The sequence below is a fragment of the Protopterus annectens genome, chromosome 2.part1 (assembly GCF_019279795.1).
Source record: "Protopterus annectens isolate FY-2018-M chromosome 2.part1, PAN1.0, whole genome shotgun sequence".
NCBI lineage: Eukaryota > Metazoa > Chordata > Ceratodontiformes > Protopteridae > Protopterus > Protopterus annectens.
Genome location: NC_056729.1, coordinates 1508663217 through 1508680711, shown reverse-complemented (window position 1 = coordinate 1508680711; position 17495 = coordinate 1508663217). Strand labels below are relative to the sequence as shown.

The window sequence follows — 17495 nt, the reverse complement described above, 5'->3', positions numbered from 1 at the left end:
TGGGTACCTTGCTGTGGTACAGTGGCTTGTCATAATGTAACATTGGTACTAAATGCCAGTTTGTGTGTGCCTTGGCATTTCAAGTCTTTTTAATGGTATGAATGTAGCAACACTATACAGTGATAGTTTAAATGGTGTTGCATGAGCTTGATAGGGAAGGGGGCATGACGGCAATGTGGTCACACTTTTTATGTTCTCCTGGGTAGAGCCCCCAACTTGAAACTTGCTGGGGGATGCCAAAATGGTAGCACTGGCCCTGTGTCTCATGCAGGCATGTCCTTTGCATTAAGCAGCATTTTACGTTCACCTAGAATGATGCCTCAGTACAAACAGAAAATAACTGACTTCAGTAATTGGCATAGTTGTTGCTGTCATTCTAAAGGGATCCAGTATCTGTCAGCCTGAGATGACATGACCGACAGTCCTGAATGCTTTGCCAGAGATGGTCTTCATCTGTCACCCCTGGGATTTTGGCTACTGGCTAAGGCTCTTGCCACCTCCATAGTGCCTTTTTAGGCAGTGTCAGAAGCACAAAACTCCTGACGTAAAAATACCAACCAAAAACAAACTCAAGGTCATGTTGCTAACAGCTATGAGTCTTACCATGAAATTGCACTCACTGGAATCAGTCCTCACCCTGGATGACACAGACATTTGTGTGGTCACGGAGACCTGATACAAGGCTGTGGATAGCACCCCAGCCGTACCAGGTTACACCTCCTTCCACACATTAAGACCACAAACTGAAGGCAAGAAAACTAAATGAGGAGTGTATTGATATTCATCAAGGATAAATACACCTCCAGATTGGTCAAACAGTATGATTTTATTTATTTATTTATTTTTATTTAACATGTCTTAACTGGGAATGTCTGACTTGGAACAAAGCCAATTTTCAGTGGAGGCCCAGGGAAAAATGCTCCAGATGCATGTCTTTATAATGTGGAAGGAAACCAGAGCACCCAGAGGAAACCCACACGAACACAGGGAGGACATGCAGACTCCACACAGAACACACGCCAGCTGAGAATTGAATCAGAGAACCTCTTGCTATTAGGCGACAAAGCTACCGCTGCACCACTGCGCCATCCATGATGCCCCAGAGATACTTCAAGTGCAATTAACTGTTGGTAGAACACATATTCAAGACATTGCTGGCCACAGAACCCCCTTTATGAATCAGGATATCCACCCTACCTATTTGAATCAACTAACAAGATACATCCTAACACCATAGTTTTGGGCAACTTTAACTACCCTAGCATTTACTAGGTTAATGACTTGTGCTCAAACTCACCTGCCCAAAGGTTCCTCGACTTTGTCAACTCTGGTTTCATGGACCAGCTGGTTGACACCCTCACCAGGGGAGCCAACATCCCGGACCTCTTGCTGACAAATATAGGAGACCATTGTAGCTCCCCTACTGTGAGTTCATCCCTGGTGAGATGTGACCACAAATCAGTCTCATTTAAGGTAACTATCATACCTGACCCTCCCCTAGTGCAACTAGACTAAAATACTTCAACAAAGCAGATTATAACCTCTTATGGGATGGTATAAATAGCTTCATTGCACTTCTCCCCTCAGATGGAACTGGTAACTATGCCGAGCTCTACACCAATGCCCTTTACAAGCACCTGTATAACTGCATTGACTTGGCAGCACCTGTTAGGACCAAAACAAGCTCCTCAAGGAAAAGCAAACTTGCCTGGTGGACAACCATCATTAACAGGCTTTACAATAAAAGGAAGAAACTGCTGTCCAAGAGTAACAACAAGCGGGTTCTAAACTGGAGACACTCCTTCCTCAGCTTAAATAAGCAAATAAGACTTCTTGTGAAGTCTTCCAAGGCAAACTATGAATCCATGTTTGCTTGCTCAACCAAGGACAACCATAAGGTGTTCTTTCGTTATATCCATAACCTGAAATGTAAGGCTCAGATTTTTGCCAAACTGGTTGTTAATGGTAACACATACATTGAGCCAGTGGACATAGCTAACCTGCTAGTCAACAGGTTTGGTGAAAATTTCACTCCCCCGTCCCCACCAAATGTACTTCATGACATCCCTACCACCTATCTCCTACCTTGTGTCTCTAAAGAGCAGGTCATAATCACCCTCTTTAAGGCCAAAAACAGCGTCAATGGGACCTGATAACATCCAAAGCAGCATCCTACATGGGCTCAAACAAGAATTAGCATCAACACTGGCTACTCTTTTCAGACACAGTCTAACCACTGGATCAATCCCAGCTGAATGGAAAACAGCCACTGTTATCCCACTGCACAAAGGTGGTGCTTCTACTGATCCCGGGAACTACAGACCTATTAGCCTGACTAGCCTTATCTGCAAGGCCATGGAGAGAATCATCATGGACCTTATCAACAAAGATATAGGTAATCTCCAAACACTAGATCCTACCCAATTTGGATTTGTCAAGGGGATATCATGCTTGTTAAACATGGTGGACTTCTTTGAGACAGTCACAAGGGCCCTGGATGAGGGGAAATCTGTGCATACAGCCTACCCAGACCTGGTCAAGGCATTTGACACTATCCTCACTCAGGCATCAATGACAAACTCTCCCAACTAGACATCAACCCTTACATCATAAGGTGGGTTGTGAACTAGCTCTCTGATAGAACCCATAAAGTCAAAATAGGGGAATCCAACTCCAGCAGTAGACCCCTTACCAGTAGTGTTCCACAGGGATCAGTCCTGGGACCTCTACTGTTTGGAATGTATTTCTCCGAAATACAAGCTAAAACCAAGGGACTGTGGCTGAGAAAGTTTGCTGACGACTGCAAACTGGGTGCAGTCACAGAATCTCCAAACAATGTCAACATCCTTCAGGAAGGTCTTACATCCAGAAATGAGTGATGCCAAAGTCATGGCCTAATACTCAATGCCAAAAATGTATTATCATCCCTTTTGGCAAGATCAGTGGTCCTGTAAATTACCACATGCACTCAGTAGTGAGAGATCTGGGCAATCAGGTTGACAGTAACCTTGTCTTTGATCAACAGGTCTCCAGAGTGGAAAGAAGGACATTCTATATTGCTCACCTCATAAATAAGGGAATTGCCTCAAGAAAAAGTGAAGTTATCACCTCCCTGTACTCTTCACTCATTAGGCCAATAATTGAGTGCAACACCCCTTTTGGCATGTACCTTTCAAAGCACCTGTAGCAGTTGGAGAGACAATAAAGGTTCCTCACAAAGAAAATTCAAGGTCTTCAGCAACTATCCTGTGTGGATCTGGTGAAATCACTGTCACTTTATTCTGTTTCATACAGACTATTCAGAGGAAATCTCTGCATTGCATATAAGGTAATCTCTGACCCTGCTTTACTGGAAATGCTGCATATCTGCAAGTCAAATGGCACACGGGTTACTTGCTCTAAAGACCTAAACCTGGTATACAACATCAGTAGAACCTGTTGGAGGGACAGATTTGTCTCCCAGAGGTTACCACACCTTTGGAATAGACTCCCACTTCACATCAAACAGAGCACCTCATTGGCCCTCTTCAAACACAGTCTGGACAATTGGATGGGTAACCGTAAATTAATCTCGGGGGTTCCACCTGCGTCTCAATTGGACAGGGGCAATAAGTGTTGATCATGGTAACAAGGGTAACATTTGTCTAGGTTTGTAAGGGTCCTTGGGCATTAGCCTAGTAACTTCTTATGATCCTATGATCTTATGATCTCATAAACTCAAACACCTCCTCAAATTACGTGATGAAGCATGGCACAATTGGAAATGCAAAGTCTCCACAGATTCCCAAACCAAATATACCTGACAATGCAACCTAGCCAAGCAATCCATCTTCCTACATGAAAAATAACACTATGACAACAAACAAATCTCACTTTTAGCCAAACCTAAAAGATTCTGGAGAGAAATCAATCTATCGACCGGTCAAAAAAGGCAACGCAACTCCACTTCCCTGAATCTCTGTAACACCACCACATACAAACTCTCATGCACTGAAATCCTCAATGAGTTCAGCAATATGCCACACATCAACAACACAAAACTACCACCCCACATGTCATATAACTGACACACATTCAGAAACAGTGTCCGGATAACATGTTCAGCTCATCTTTGAAAGCCTGTAGGCAAAGACTCTCCTCCTCCCACTAGTCTACTTCAAAAAGAGTAGAACCAAAGAGACTGAAACACAACTGAACCACATACATATACCCTTCCTCCCGCATCCTCACCCTCCCAGCATCCCCGCCCAGCAGCCATTCCAGTATCCCATTACTTGATTCTCTCTCTCCCCCCAGTTACCATAAAACACTGTTAAAACCTGTCAGTCTGCTTCTTTACTTCTACAGTGATTACAGATATTTGGATTTAATTTAAAACTTTTATTTCAAATTTTATACACTGAAAGCTGTTTGCTAAACAAAACAGTACAGTTTCATAATGAAAACAGACTTAACATGAGCAACAGTAAACTTCTCTGCCCTTCAAACTCACATTCGCTTGAAACTGCATCGAAACCCACATTCACAGAACATGCATCTGTCCTGAGGCAGATTAAATGTACCTCTGGGCGGTTTTCAAACCATGGTACCCTGGCATACATTTTAGGACCCATACATAAATGCATGTGTTCTTTGATTCACCTTCCTGATTGTATTAAATTATATTTTTTGCTTAATACATCACCACTTCACAGAGTGCATTTTTTCTGATTTTTTTTTCTACCTAATTGTTACCAAATCCTGTGGTAATTAACCTAGCCACCATCCCCAGCATGTTACATTACCCGAGCAGTCTGCCACCTCAGTCTTGAGACTGCGGCAAGCTTGATAACAGAAGTATTTGGACAGCATTTTTGCATTCAAAGAAGTACATTATTAGCACATGCATAATTGCACTTATCATTTAAATCAGTTTTGTGTGTTTTTGTTTTTTATCTGAAGTTAAAATGATTAATTTAAGGCATTGTATAGTCTGCATTGCTTTTGGTTTCTCTGCTAGGCCTTGGTAATTTTCTGAGTTTGTTATAACTAATTATAACTACAGCCTCTGATAATTTACCCAGCCACACCCCCTGGTATTTTACATTGCACAAGCACTCTGCTATCTCAGTCATAAGACTGCTGCAAGCTTGACAACAAAAGCATTTGGATAATATTTTTAATTCAGAGCAGTACATTTTTAGCACATTTATAATGGCACTTATCTTACAATTTAAATCAGTTGTGAGTGTTTTTGCTCTTTATCTGAAGTTAAAACTATTAATTTAAGGCATTTGTATGGTCTGTTATGCTTTTTGGGTTCTCTGTTGGGTCTATGTGTTTTTTAGTACCTTTGCACTTTTGGCCAGCCAAAGTTTTTTTTTTATTATTATTATTTTTTTTTTTTTACATTAAGAAGACTGGGACTGCTATTCTAGTGGGCAGAAGTAAGGTAGCCTAGTCAAATCTGAGTTGGAAAATGCACAGGGAGGCATAAAGCGAGAATTACTTTTTGTAGCTAGTTATCTGATTTGTTTCCAATAACTTTTCGCTTTTGTCTATCTAAAGTGTGTTTTTACATTAAGAAGGCTGGGACTGCAATTCTAGTGGGAGTAGAAATGTAGCCTAGTCTGTCCAAACTGGGAAACACACATGGGAGCTTAAAGTGACAATTACCTGTTATAGCTAGTTGGTACATTTTCATTTTTGGCTAACCAAAGTGTGTTTTTACATTAAGAAGACTGGGACTGTTAGTTTACTGGTAGTAGTAAAGTAGCCTGGTCAAAATCTGAGTTGGGAAACAGACAAGGGAGACTTAAAGTGACATTGATCCATCAGCCAGAGGACTTTTTAGGGACTTAGTTGGGCATTAATCTGCATTTGCATTTAAGAGCTACATTTTCTGTGCTTTTAAATTAAGAAGTTCCAGGATCATCCATATTGTGGCAGAATGTGTTTACCTTGTATCTCTGAGTTGGGAGGTGCTCCAAGGAGCTTAAAGTGTAGTTTTGTTTATTGGCTAGAGGACACAGGAGTTAGTTTTCAGCTTTTCCTGTCTACTATATATTAGGCCTGTTTTTGCAGAACTGTTCACCAATCAGTGGTGGTTAGCAGTATGCTGTGTAGTTGCAAGCCTAGTACTTACGACTTTAACCTACAATACAGAAAGTCTTTGCATGGAGCTTAACTTAGGAAAGCTAGATAGTGTCATACAGCACTAAGATCATAGCACTATCTAACATCTAGCCTTCACCCTAGACACCACTCAGCTGACCTGTGTAAAACCAAGACCTTAAATCATAATAGCTCAACCCTAATGCAGGACCTTTGCAATTTCATAATGTCTCTCTGGCCAGCTTCAGTGATATGGGCATCCTGAGACAATGTACCTATTGTCTGCTGTATTCAGACAAACTTGTATTCCTTGACGAAACTAACACAATATGCAAGAGATGTAAACAAATAACTTCCATGGATGCTAAAAATCTCACTTACAAACAAGGAAAACACACACAATACATCCTTCACACACACCACTCACTACTAACGTAGACTTTCTTATGCTGAAGCACCTAAAAGATGCCTCTACAAACCTCAAAGACTTCCTAAGCCATCAAACTATAACACCTACCCTCAGCAATTACTAAAGCACACAAAAAAAGCAGCAACTAACACAACACACAAACCTACACATAATGATCCCCCAAGGACAAAGCCCATAAGGCAAGGAAAGATTTTACCTGGTATTCTTGTCATATGGGTTTCTATTGTATGACACCCAGACACTTCTCTCAGAAAGCTGGACAAGGAAAAAATAATGGTTAGTTGCCTATCTGGAGCTAGGATCTGCAATATCACACATATTCTCAAGTCACTGCACCACAGGTACCAATATGTGGGTGTAAATGAAATGAGGTGTACCTCACTGGACTATATAAAAAGAGACAATATGAATTTCTCTGAATATGTAACACAGACAGGTACATGCTTTGTACTGAGCAGCATTCAATCTTCACCAAGGATGATGCCACAGTTTGAACAGAAAATGACTGATTTTAATTGGCTTAGTTTCTGGTGTCATTCAGGGGAATCCAATATCTACCAGAAAGGGAGGACATTGTTAACAGACCACTTTGCTTTGTCAAGTATGGTCTACACCTGTCCCCTTGGGCTTTTGGATAATAGCTAAAACTATACCCATCCCCATTAGCCTTTTTTAGACAATGTCAAAATGGCAAGACTACCAACATAGCAAAAATTAAAAAAAAGTACTTAAAGCAACTTTAAGGTATTGCTGTTCAGTGCTAGAAGCCTAAACAAGAAATTCCACACCATACAAGCTCTCCTCACACTAGAGCATGCAGACATATGTGCTGTTACTGAGACTTGGGTTAAAGCTGGAGAAAGTACTCCAGCAGTGGAAGGCTGCAATGCCTTCCACACATTTAGATCATCAGCAGCACAGACAGGGACTAAAGGTGGAGGTGTCTCAATCTACATCAGTAGCAAATACAACTCTAGTTTGGTTAAACAGGATGATGCCTCAGAGTTCATCCATGTCCAAATCTCTATAGACAGGGTTCTCTACCATGTAATGGCCAGCTACAGGTTGTCCTCTTTGACCCACCAAGCTCACAACTCCTACCTAGACCTACTAGAGGCACTCACCATCAAACCAAATATGCTATTATGGCAGACTTTAACTACCTCTCTATAGACTAGGAAATGTCCATGAACTCACAGGCATAATGTTTCCTGGACTTTATCAAAACACACAGCAACGTCAATTATGAAGTCAGGATAGCCTCCCAGTCTAAGGACAGTCACAAGGCCATCTTCAGTTATGTCAGGAATGTCAAAGGTAATACTGCTGTGTGCAGAACTGGCAATAAATGGCACAACCTTTACTAACCAGGGTGACATAGGAAATCAACTGGCTGATAAATTTAGCTGTAATTTCACTCCCCACTACCCCTGTGAAATCCTTTCTAGAATATTCCCCCAACTAATAACATGGAGCAGGTCCTAAAGGTGCCACAACAATATCCTCAGTTGACTTCCTAAATAACCTAAAACATGAACTAGCAGGATCACTTGAGGCACTCCAACTACAAAGTAAAAACAGGTTAAATACCAGGTGAATTGAGGGCCACAATGGTCATCCCTCTTTATAAAGGTGGACCATCAACTGACTCTAGGAACTTCAAATCCATCATCTGACAATTCTAATATGCAAAGCTATGGAGCGAATTATCATGGAAATGATCAACAAGGACATTAGCAACCTACAGACACTGTTCCCAGTTTGGCTTTGTTAAGGGAAGGTCTTCCCTGCTTAACCTGGTAGACTTCTTCAAGAGGGTCACCATGGCTATGAATGATGGGAAAATGGTGCATACCTCCTACCTTGACCTGCCCAAGGAGCTTGATATAATACCGTACTCAGGTAGTGTTATCAAACTCTCAGAACTAGGCATAAATTTTCCACATAACTAACTGGATGGCGACCTGGCTCACAGATAGGACCTAAGAAGTCAGGATTGGTGTGACCACCTCCAACAAGAGAGTGAACACCAGTACAGCACATCAGGACTCTGTGTTGGGCCCGCTCCTGTTCAGCATCTGCTTCATGGAAGTTGAGAATAATGTCAAAGATCTCTGTCTCACCAAGTTCACAGAATACTGTAATTTGGGAGTTACCATAGATTTCTCCCATGCCACCAACATCCTACAGGAGGGTCTAGCACAAACAAATGACTGCTGCAAAAGCCACAGATTAAAACTCAGTGCAAAGAAATGCATTATAGTGCCCCTCGGGAAAGAGTTTGCCCAAGCTAATTACTTCATCCATAAAACATCTGTAAGAGTTGACCCGATAGTTAGGGACCTGGAAACATATGTAAACAGTAATCTGGTGGTTAACCAAGATGTAGAGAAGACACTAAGAAAATCATTCCATGTTGGCCAGGTCAAGGTAGGAGGTATGCACCATTTTCCCCTCATTCATAGCCATGGTACTTTTAAGTGCTAGCCACAAAGTTTGAGAATTCATTTTATGCTCAACTTCTGAGAGACTTGGTTGGCTACAATCACCTACATTAGAAGCTGAAGTTAAGTACAAACTTGCAGTTTTAAAAATGCTGTATTTCATTTTTTCTGATACGTAATTGTATGTTTCACTGAATATAGTGTGCTGTGTGTCCCTCTGCTATAAGAGGGGGTGTTGGTCTTCTCACTTCTTTGTTATCTGATATTTAACTGTAAGCCTAGAGGGCTTCCTCTGTACTTTTAAGTGCTAGCCACAAAGGTTGAGATTTCATTTTATGCTCAACTTCTGAAAGACTTGGTTGGCTACAATCACCTGCATTAGAAGCTGAAGTTAAGTACAAACTTGCAGTTTTAAAAGTACTGTATTTCATTTTTTCTGTTACCTAATTGTGTGTTTCACTGTATATAGTGTGATGTGTTTCTCTCTGCAGTTACTTCCTCCCCCACCATCCCTGTTCTTGTTTTGTTGTTAGTTTTGGTTAGTTTCCTGTAAGTCTGTATTTGAACACTCCTCCTGAGTCCATCTCATTTTCTCACTTAACCGAGTACAGTGAGATCATATTCTGAGTCTAGTGTTCACTCTACTTAATACAGAGAGAAGATTTGAGAAGGCCAACCCACTTAAAAGTACTCAATTGTATTTATTCTGCTGCATTTATTACTGCTTGGTAGTAGCCTGATTAAATTGTAACTGTTATTCTAACTCTTTTGGTTTAAGCACCTGGGCTTCATACCGGTTGTTTTACATTAAGAAGGTTTGTGGTCTGCACTGTTGTGGCAGAACAGGTAGCTTACATCCTTCTAATCTGGGAATTGCTGATTGAAGACTCAGTGTCTGCTATTCTAAAAGTGTATTAGATCTGGTTTAAGCACTTGGGCTTCAGGACAGTTATTCTACATTAAGAAGGTTTGTGGTCTGCACTCTTGAAGGAGGAGAGGCTGGATTCTGCCTTTCTGAGCTGGGAATTTCTGGTCACAGGCTTATTGTGCCTGATTATTTGAACTGTTTCTTTTACAAATTGGTGTGCCTTGTTGCTGTAGCATAGACCAGATTCAGGCCTGCTGAATCTAGCTTTGTTTGTATAACATGAGCACTGATCCAGGCCATCTTTTTTTGGAGAAGGTTCCCCTGCACCCTTGTAGCAGGAGTGTGCAGTCAGAACTTCTCTGACTGAAAACTGCTGGAACAGGGCTCAGTTTTGAGCTTTTTTCTGGTTAATTGGGTAACTTGTTTAAATCAGTTTGTTCGTTTTCTATTGTTTTATATATAAAAAAAACTGCACTTTATTCATCTGCTTTTAATGCATTTGTGTTTCTTCCTACTTTATTACTAGGGGCATTGACTACAACTCTGATCTGAGATGTATAACAATAAGTATCCTTTTCTGTGCATTTTTTATTGTATCTATGTTTTTTTAATTGTATCTACTTTATTTTCTGAAAAAAAAACCAAAAAACAAAAAAATATACTTGTTTCCCACCTTTCTAAGCTAGTATAGTCCTCTTTTCAGGTTAGTGGTGAATTCAGGGCTGTGTTACAAATCTCTCTGTTTGCCCATACTTTACTTGGATAGAAGGAAGTTTCTCTGTTCACATGTGAGAGAGGGGAGCTTTGAGCAGCCTATCTGTCCCTGGAGAAGTGGTTTCAGCCCAGAAATTAGTAGCTTATTGGCCATTTTGGGATAATTTCTATCTCTTTCATTTCCCTGTTATAAAAACCACATTTGCCCGGTTTTGCTTGCCGGGCAGCACCATTTAGCTAGGGTATAACTATTTCCGGCTCCACAAAGTCTCCTCTTCAATTTTACCCTTGGAACTAGACAAACTTTCAACTTAAGCACTCAAGCCATTAATTTCTCAGCCCAGCACTTGCTCAAAACTCATAGCAAACACTTATAAACCCTAGCACTAGACCCCGCTATACTGTACAGAAGGACAAGGCTCTCTGTTCGACCTTACCAGCCATTAAGTAAAACAGTTCACTGTACCTATCCAGCCATGTCCAAAGGGCAGTTTCAGGTGTACTCTCCAGTCCATCTGGTGAATCTGGGCATTTTGAGGCAATGTTACAACTGTCTCATGTACAAAGACAACCCTCTCCTCCTACCACCAAACACTAATACATGCGAGAGATGCAATTATACAGCTAAACTGGAGGCTAAGCTCTCTCAACCCAAGACTGGATCAGACAGTCAAGAGGAGAAGGGAAATACTTGTATCATACCACCAGTCTCACTATGACTCATTAAACCAGCACTGGCAAAAAACACACATAAATACACAAAGACATACTCACAGGCTCTAAATAAAAATCTGCAAAAGCAACAGAGACCTCCAAAGCAGACATCCAAGCAGCCTTCACCCCCCCCCAACATAAACCATGAAACACATACTTCACAAAACCAATGTGCCACGCAATCACAGCCCTTAAGTTAAAATAACATACCCAACATACTAGTGATAGGTGACTCTATAATCAGGCACACTGATGTCCCACTCACTAGGCTGAATAAGGAGAAGGTTACTGTTAGCTGCCTGTCAGGTGCCAGGATCCGCCACATAACACAAGCACTCAGGTCACTCCACAACAAGTACAAATATGACTCTGTCATTGTCCATGTTGGTGTGAATGACCTGAGCCGTACCTCCCTGGACTACATGAAAAGAGACATGGAAGAGCTCTCTGATCACATAGCCTAAGCCGGTATGACCCTGACCCTGAGTAGCATACTGCCCTCACCAAGAATGATATCATGGTATAAAGAAAAAAATATCAATTTCAACAATTGGCTAAGTTTCTGGTGTCATTCAAAGGGGATCCAGTGTCTGTCCACTTGGGATGACATGCTCAACAAGCCACGCTGCTTCGCTAGAGATGGCTTGCACCTGTCACCCTTAGGCTTTCGAACACTGGCCAAGGCTCTTACCACCCCCATAGTGCCTTTTTTAGGCAAGGCTCAAAAGAGAAACCCACCACCGTAAATAGCACAAGTAACAAAAAACTGAGGGTAATGCTACTCAATGCCAGAAGTCTAAACCTCAAAATGCATGCACTCAAGGCACTCCTCAGTATGGAGAAAATCAATATCTGTGCAGTAATAGAAACCTGGTTTAAGGCTCCAGAGAGCACCCCAGCACTACCAGGCTACAACTTGTACTACCATACATTTCGGCCACAGAACCCGGACCGAAGTACAAAAGGCGGGAGTGTATCCATATTCATCAAGGATACCCATACCTTCAGGTTAGTGGCACAGCATGATGCTTCAGAGATCATCCATGTGCAACTAACAATGGGCAAAACTGCAATTCAAATTGTAGCTTGCTACAGATCACCCACCATGTCCTAGGACCCCCATTCCGCGTGTCTGGAAACACTGGGAAACATAAAGATCCTACTAAACACCCTAATATTGAGTGATTTCAATTACCAAAACATTAACTGGGAGAACTACTCAAGTACTAACTCACTTGCTCAACATTTCCTAGAATTTATAAACTCAAATGCCCTGGACCAACTGGTCAACACTCCCACCAGAGGTGACAACATATTGGACCTGGTCACCACCAACATGGGCGACCAGTGTTCCACACCGGAGGTCAGCCCCTCGCTGGTTAGATCTGACCATAAACAAATCACTCTGGATATCCACATTCTGCCCCCACCTCCGAACAAGGAAACCACCATGAAAAACTTTTCAAAAGTAAACTTCACATTACTTAAGATCGAGGTGGAAATTTCAAAGCCCCCATGCTAAAGGATAACACTGTCCAAGCTGCAAAATCCTTTACTAAATCATTCTATGGGCACCTACAAGAATGTATGGATCGTGCTATCCCAAGCAAAACCAAGACTCACTCCTGCAAGAAAAGGAAACCAGTCTGGTGGACCTCTGCCATAAACAAGCTCTGCAACAGAAGGAGGACACTAGTACAGAAAAGAGTAAAATCCCAAGAAGGGAAGACATCCCTGATCAATATCAGCAAGAAACGATCCCTCATAAAATCATCCAAGGTGCGCTTCGAAAGAAAAATTGCCAAGGACACCAAAGATAACCACAAGGCATTCTTTAGCTATGTCAAGAATCTAAGTGGCAATGCTCAGATCTGCTCGGAGTTAGTGCAGAATGCCACAAAATACACTGAACTGACCGATATCACCAACATCCTGGCAGACAGGATCAGTGCAAACTTCACCCCCCCCCTCTCACCCCCAAAAGGGCCCATAACCATACCAGAAGAATGTAGAGCCCCTGAAATCACAGACACTCAGATTAAAACAACCCTCTCCAAAGCCAAAAACACAGCATCAATGGGACCGGGCGGTGTCCCAGGCTGCGTCATACATGAGCTCAAAGACAAACTAACCCCTCACCTAAACACACTGTTCAAACTCAGCCTCTCAACAGGCTACGTACCCATAGAGTGACGCACAGCAATGGTTACTCCACTCCACAAAGGTGGAGCCACAACAGACCCCAGGAACTATTGCCCTATAAGTCTGACTAGCTTGGTCTGCAAGGCTATGGAGCGCATCTTCATGGAACTCATTAACAGAAACATTGGGAACCTCCAAACACTGGACCCTACCCAGTTCGGCGTTGTTAAGGGCAGATCATGCCCCCTAAACCTGGTGGACTTCTTTGAGACAGTTACCAAGCCTATAGATGAGGGAAAGCTGGTACACATAGCCTACCTAGACCTCGCAAAAGCCTTCAACACCATTCCCCATTCTGGTATTATAGACAACTCACCAGCCTAAAAATAAACCCCTATGTCACAAGATGGTTTGCCAACTGGCTCAAGGACACAACCCACATGGTGACAGTTGCAGGAGCTAGGGCCGACTCTAAACCGGTTACAAGTGGCATTTCCCAGGGCTCAGTCCTAGGACCCCTTCTGTCCAGCATATACTTCTCAGAGGTACAGGCAAGCACAGGAGGACTATGGCTGATCAAGTTCACAGACGACTGCAAACTAGAGACTATAATTGACTCTCCGGCTGACACAGACTTTCTCCAAAAGGGTCTCACTGAGACAGATACCTGGTGTCAAAATCATGGCCTCAAGCTAAATGCCAAAAAGTGCATAGTCATCCCCTTTGGAAAAAAAAAGTACCCACAAACTACCACATAGGTGGTAGTACCCCAAATATGGAAAACGTAATAAGGGATCTGGGAACCCAAGTAGATAGTAATCTCTCCTTTGATAATCTCATTGCCAAAGTGGTTAGAAAATCCTTCTATGTGGCCCACCTAATCACAAAAGAGTTCGCATCCAGATCAAAAGAGGTCATTGTGCCCCTCTACTCATCACTCATCAGACCCATCATAGAGTACAGTGCCCCATTTGGGATGTACCTTACAAGACACCCACAACATCTGGAAAGACCACAGAAGTACCTCCCCAAGAGGATCATTCGCCTCAAACAGATGCCCTATGCAGCTCGACTGAAGAAACTCCAGCTGTACTCGGTTGCATGCCGCCTACTCAGAGGTGATCTCTGCCTGACATACAAGGCCATGTCCAACCCAGAATTGATGTACATGCTCCAGCTAAAGAAAACCTTATCCCCTCAAGCCACACGCTCCAGGGATCTAAACCTCACCACAACAATAAATAGAACGTGCTGGTGGGATAGATTCCTGTCCCAGAGACTTCCCCTGCTTCGGAACAAGATTGCAATCTACATTAGGCAGAGCTTCTCGCTAACACTCTTCAAGGGAAACCTTGACGAGTGGATGGGAAACAGAAAGTTTACCCCGGGGATCACTTCAGTGGGTCTGCTGGACAGAGGCACTGGGAACTAATCTAAGGGCGTGGCGAAAGCCAACACATTCTGGCTAGGCTTATAAATGCCTTCGGGCAGATAGCCTAGTACCCACCTATGAATTAATAAGCAAAGGTATGGAAGTACCACTCTACTCAGCCCTTATCAGACCCATCGAGTAGTGCCCCCTTTGGTATCTATCTAGCAAGACACCTGCAAAAGTTGGAATCTCCTCAAAGGTTCCTCACCAGGAGAATCCAGGGTATGAATACCCTGTCCTACACAGATTGCCTTAAGGTCCTATCTCTGTACTCAGTCTCCTACTAGTTACTGACAGGCAATCTATGCCTGTCATGTATTGTAAGGCATAGTCGGATTCAGCTCTGATGGATCTCTTGCACATCTGCAAGACAAACAGCACCAGAAATACTAGATCTAAGGACTTGAACTTTTTGTCTGTAACATAAATAGAACCTGCTGGAGGTACTGATATGTGTCTCAAAGCATCACTGCATTATGGAATAAGCTCCCCAGTTGAAATGAAACCTTGATCATTGGATGGGAAATCACAAATTCACCCCAGGCCTGGCCCCCATGTCTCTGATGGAAGAGTTTGACAGTAAATAATTTAATCCCCTACTAACATACTCCCCCTCCACATAACCTTTAGCTACCTGATTACTAACATACCCTACCATATAGACGTCCAAAGAACTCTGGGACAAAACTGGGTTGGGTTGCACTGCTAGGCTTGTAAAGGCCTTGGTTGTTGTTAGCATAGTATGAACCTACGAACCTATGGAAAAACACCTTGCAGTTAGATTCCATTTCATTGCTAATTGCTCAGATGGGGGGTTGATGCAGTGTAAGCCAGTCAGGACAAATAAGCCATTAACAAAATACAACTAGCAAAATGCAAGTTTACAATAAATTATGGAAGTCAAATGGTTAACCACCCCCTGGCACAATAAACGTGTCTTTAGCCCATTGCAATAAGCCAATACACAAAGAACAGTATCACTATGTTCTTCTTGCGCTAAATATACAGTTCAATCTCAAATACAGAAAATGATGCAAAATCATAAGTAAAGGTTAAGTATTTCATGACAAGAAAAAGTAATAATTAACAAAACAAAAGTGAAAAAAAACCCATTTTTGATATAAATTTCTTTAATAATAACCACAATGAGAAAGTTGCCAATGAATTTAATATAATTTTTTTCTGACTTCTTTCAATTTTTTTCAGTTGGTGAGGCATTTGAAAAAAGCAGTAAAAAAGCAAAGGCTACAAAATAAACAGGTTAATAAGATGTAAGTACACCTTCCCACTTCAGCTGCTATCATGTTATATTCGTTTTGATTCTTGTTCGGGGGGGGGGGGGGGTCCAGGTACTTACATTCACAGTGCTTGCCATCCTCTTTCAACTGGTAGTTCTGCCGGCATCTGCACTGGTAGTGTGCCAAAGTGAGCTGTACACAATCGTGCTGGCAACCACCATTGCTTATTGCACAAGACTTCAAAGCTGTAATAAAACAAAGACAGAGACGGTTAAGTCAAAGGAGCACAAATTCAAAGCCTGTAGGCTATATAATAATGCTGATGGAATGTTCTGCAAGTAGGCAAACCTATACGTTTCATTTCAAAACTACGAAGTCCCTCACTGCCTTCTCCCATGGTGCTAAGAAATAGGTTTTAGGCTGTTACTAGGTTTGAAGTGCAGGGGACCATTGAAGAGCTTAGCTCACACTCCCAGTTATCTCTGAGCACTGACTGGTTAAGTGACTTGCTCAAGGTCAAACAGTAAGCAAATGAAGACTGATGGAATCAAATCATTTACCACAGGAGCTACAGCTCACAGCCTTAACCATCCATGCCATTTTCCAGAATAAAGCCCTAAATGTGACCCAGATGATCTATGTTCAATTAGTAGGCAAGGGAGCTGGGTGAGGTGGTGGCAGTGAGATGCATACAGTTTGTCCATTCAGGGGGAAGGAAGGTGGCTTGGCTCATCACTGGAGTGACACCCAGTTGGAGCTCTAGGTGGTATACTCCATGAGTCCTGTCCAGAGTGACATGTTGCCACACAGGACAGGGGGCAGTCACATGGGAAAGCCTGCATGCTTCTCCCCATAGACTGGCAGTCCTAGTATCCCTCAGAAGCTGCCAAGGGATGTTAGGAGCTACTGAGGTGGTGGGAGACCCTGATGTCTGCTGTAAGGATGACCCTGTCATCTTCTCTTGACTCATGGAGGAATGAATGGAACAGTGATGGCTCTCTCCTCTACAAAGAATGAATGCGCTTATAGGTTGCAGGGGGCTGATGGTTGGCAGGTGGAGAAGAAATTATGGTGGCCATTGCATTATAACACAGCCGACATGGTGAGGACAGACTTCAGATATAAAAGGTTTGCAACAAAATAGCAACAGTACACAATGCAGCTGAATTACAAGATAATCTTTGAAGAAGAAAGTAAAGCAAATTTGAGTATTTTACATACTCCAAAGGACCAGTCATGCACAATTTTATTGAGGGTTTTCTTTGTTTTACATATACCTTCTCTTAAACTTCATGTATGAAATACTGCTTTAAGAATTGTACGCTATTAGCTCTTTTACATACCTAAGGTGTAAGAGATTAACATCATTGGGATATGTGGGTTGCTGCCTTAAATAAACCATCTTTAGTATGCTACATAG

General features: G+C 42.2%; 1 protein-coding gene across 1 annotated transcript in view; it reads right to left on the bottom strand.

The window, feature by feature from the left end:
• MEGF6 (multiple EGF like domains 6) overlaps positions 1-17495 on the bottom strand; it is a 2184612-nt gene that overhangs the window by 1653491 nt on the left and 513626 nt on the right. Inside the window, exon 3 of the mRNA XM_044062967.1 lies at positions 16195-16320. Coding sequence (XP_043918902.1) covers positions 16195-16320 — 126 coding nt within the window. The remainder of the gene's footprint in view (positions 1-16194; positions 16321-17495) is intronic.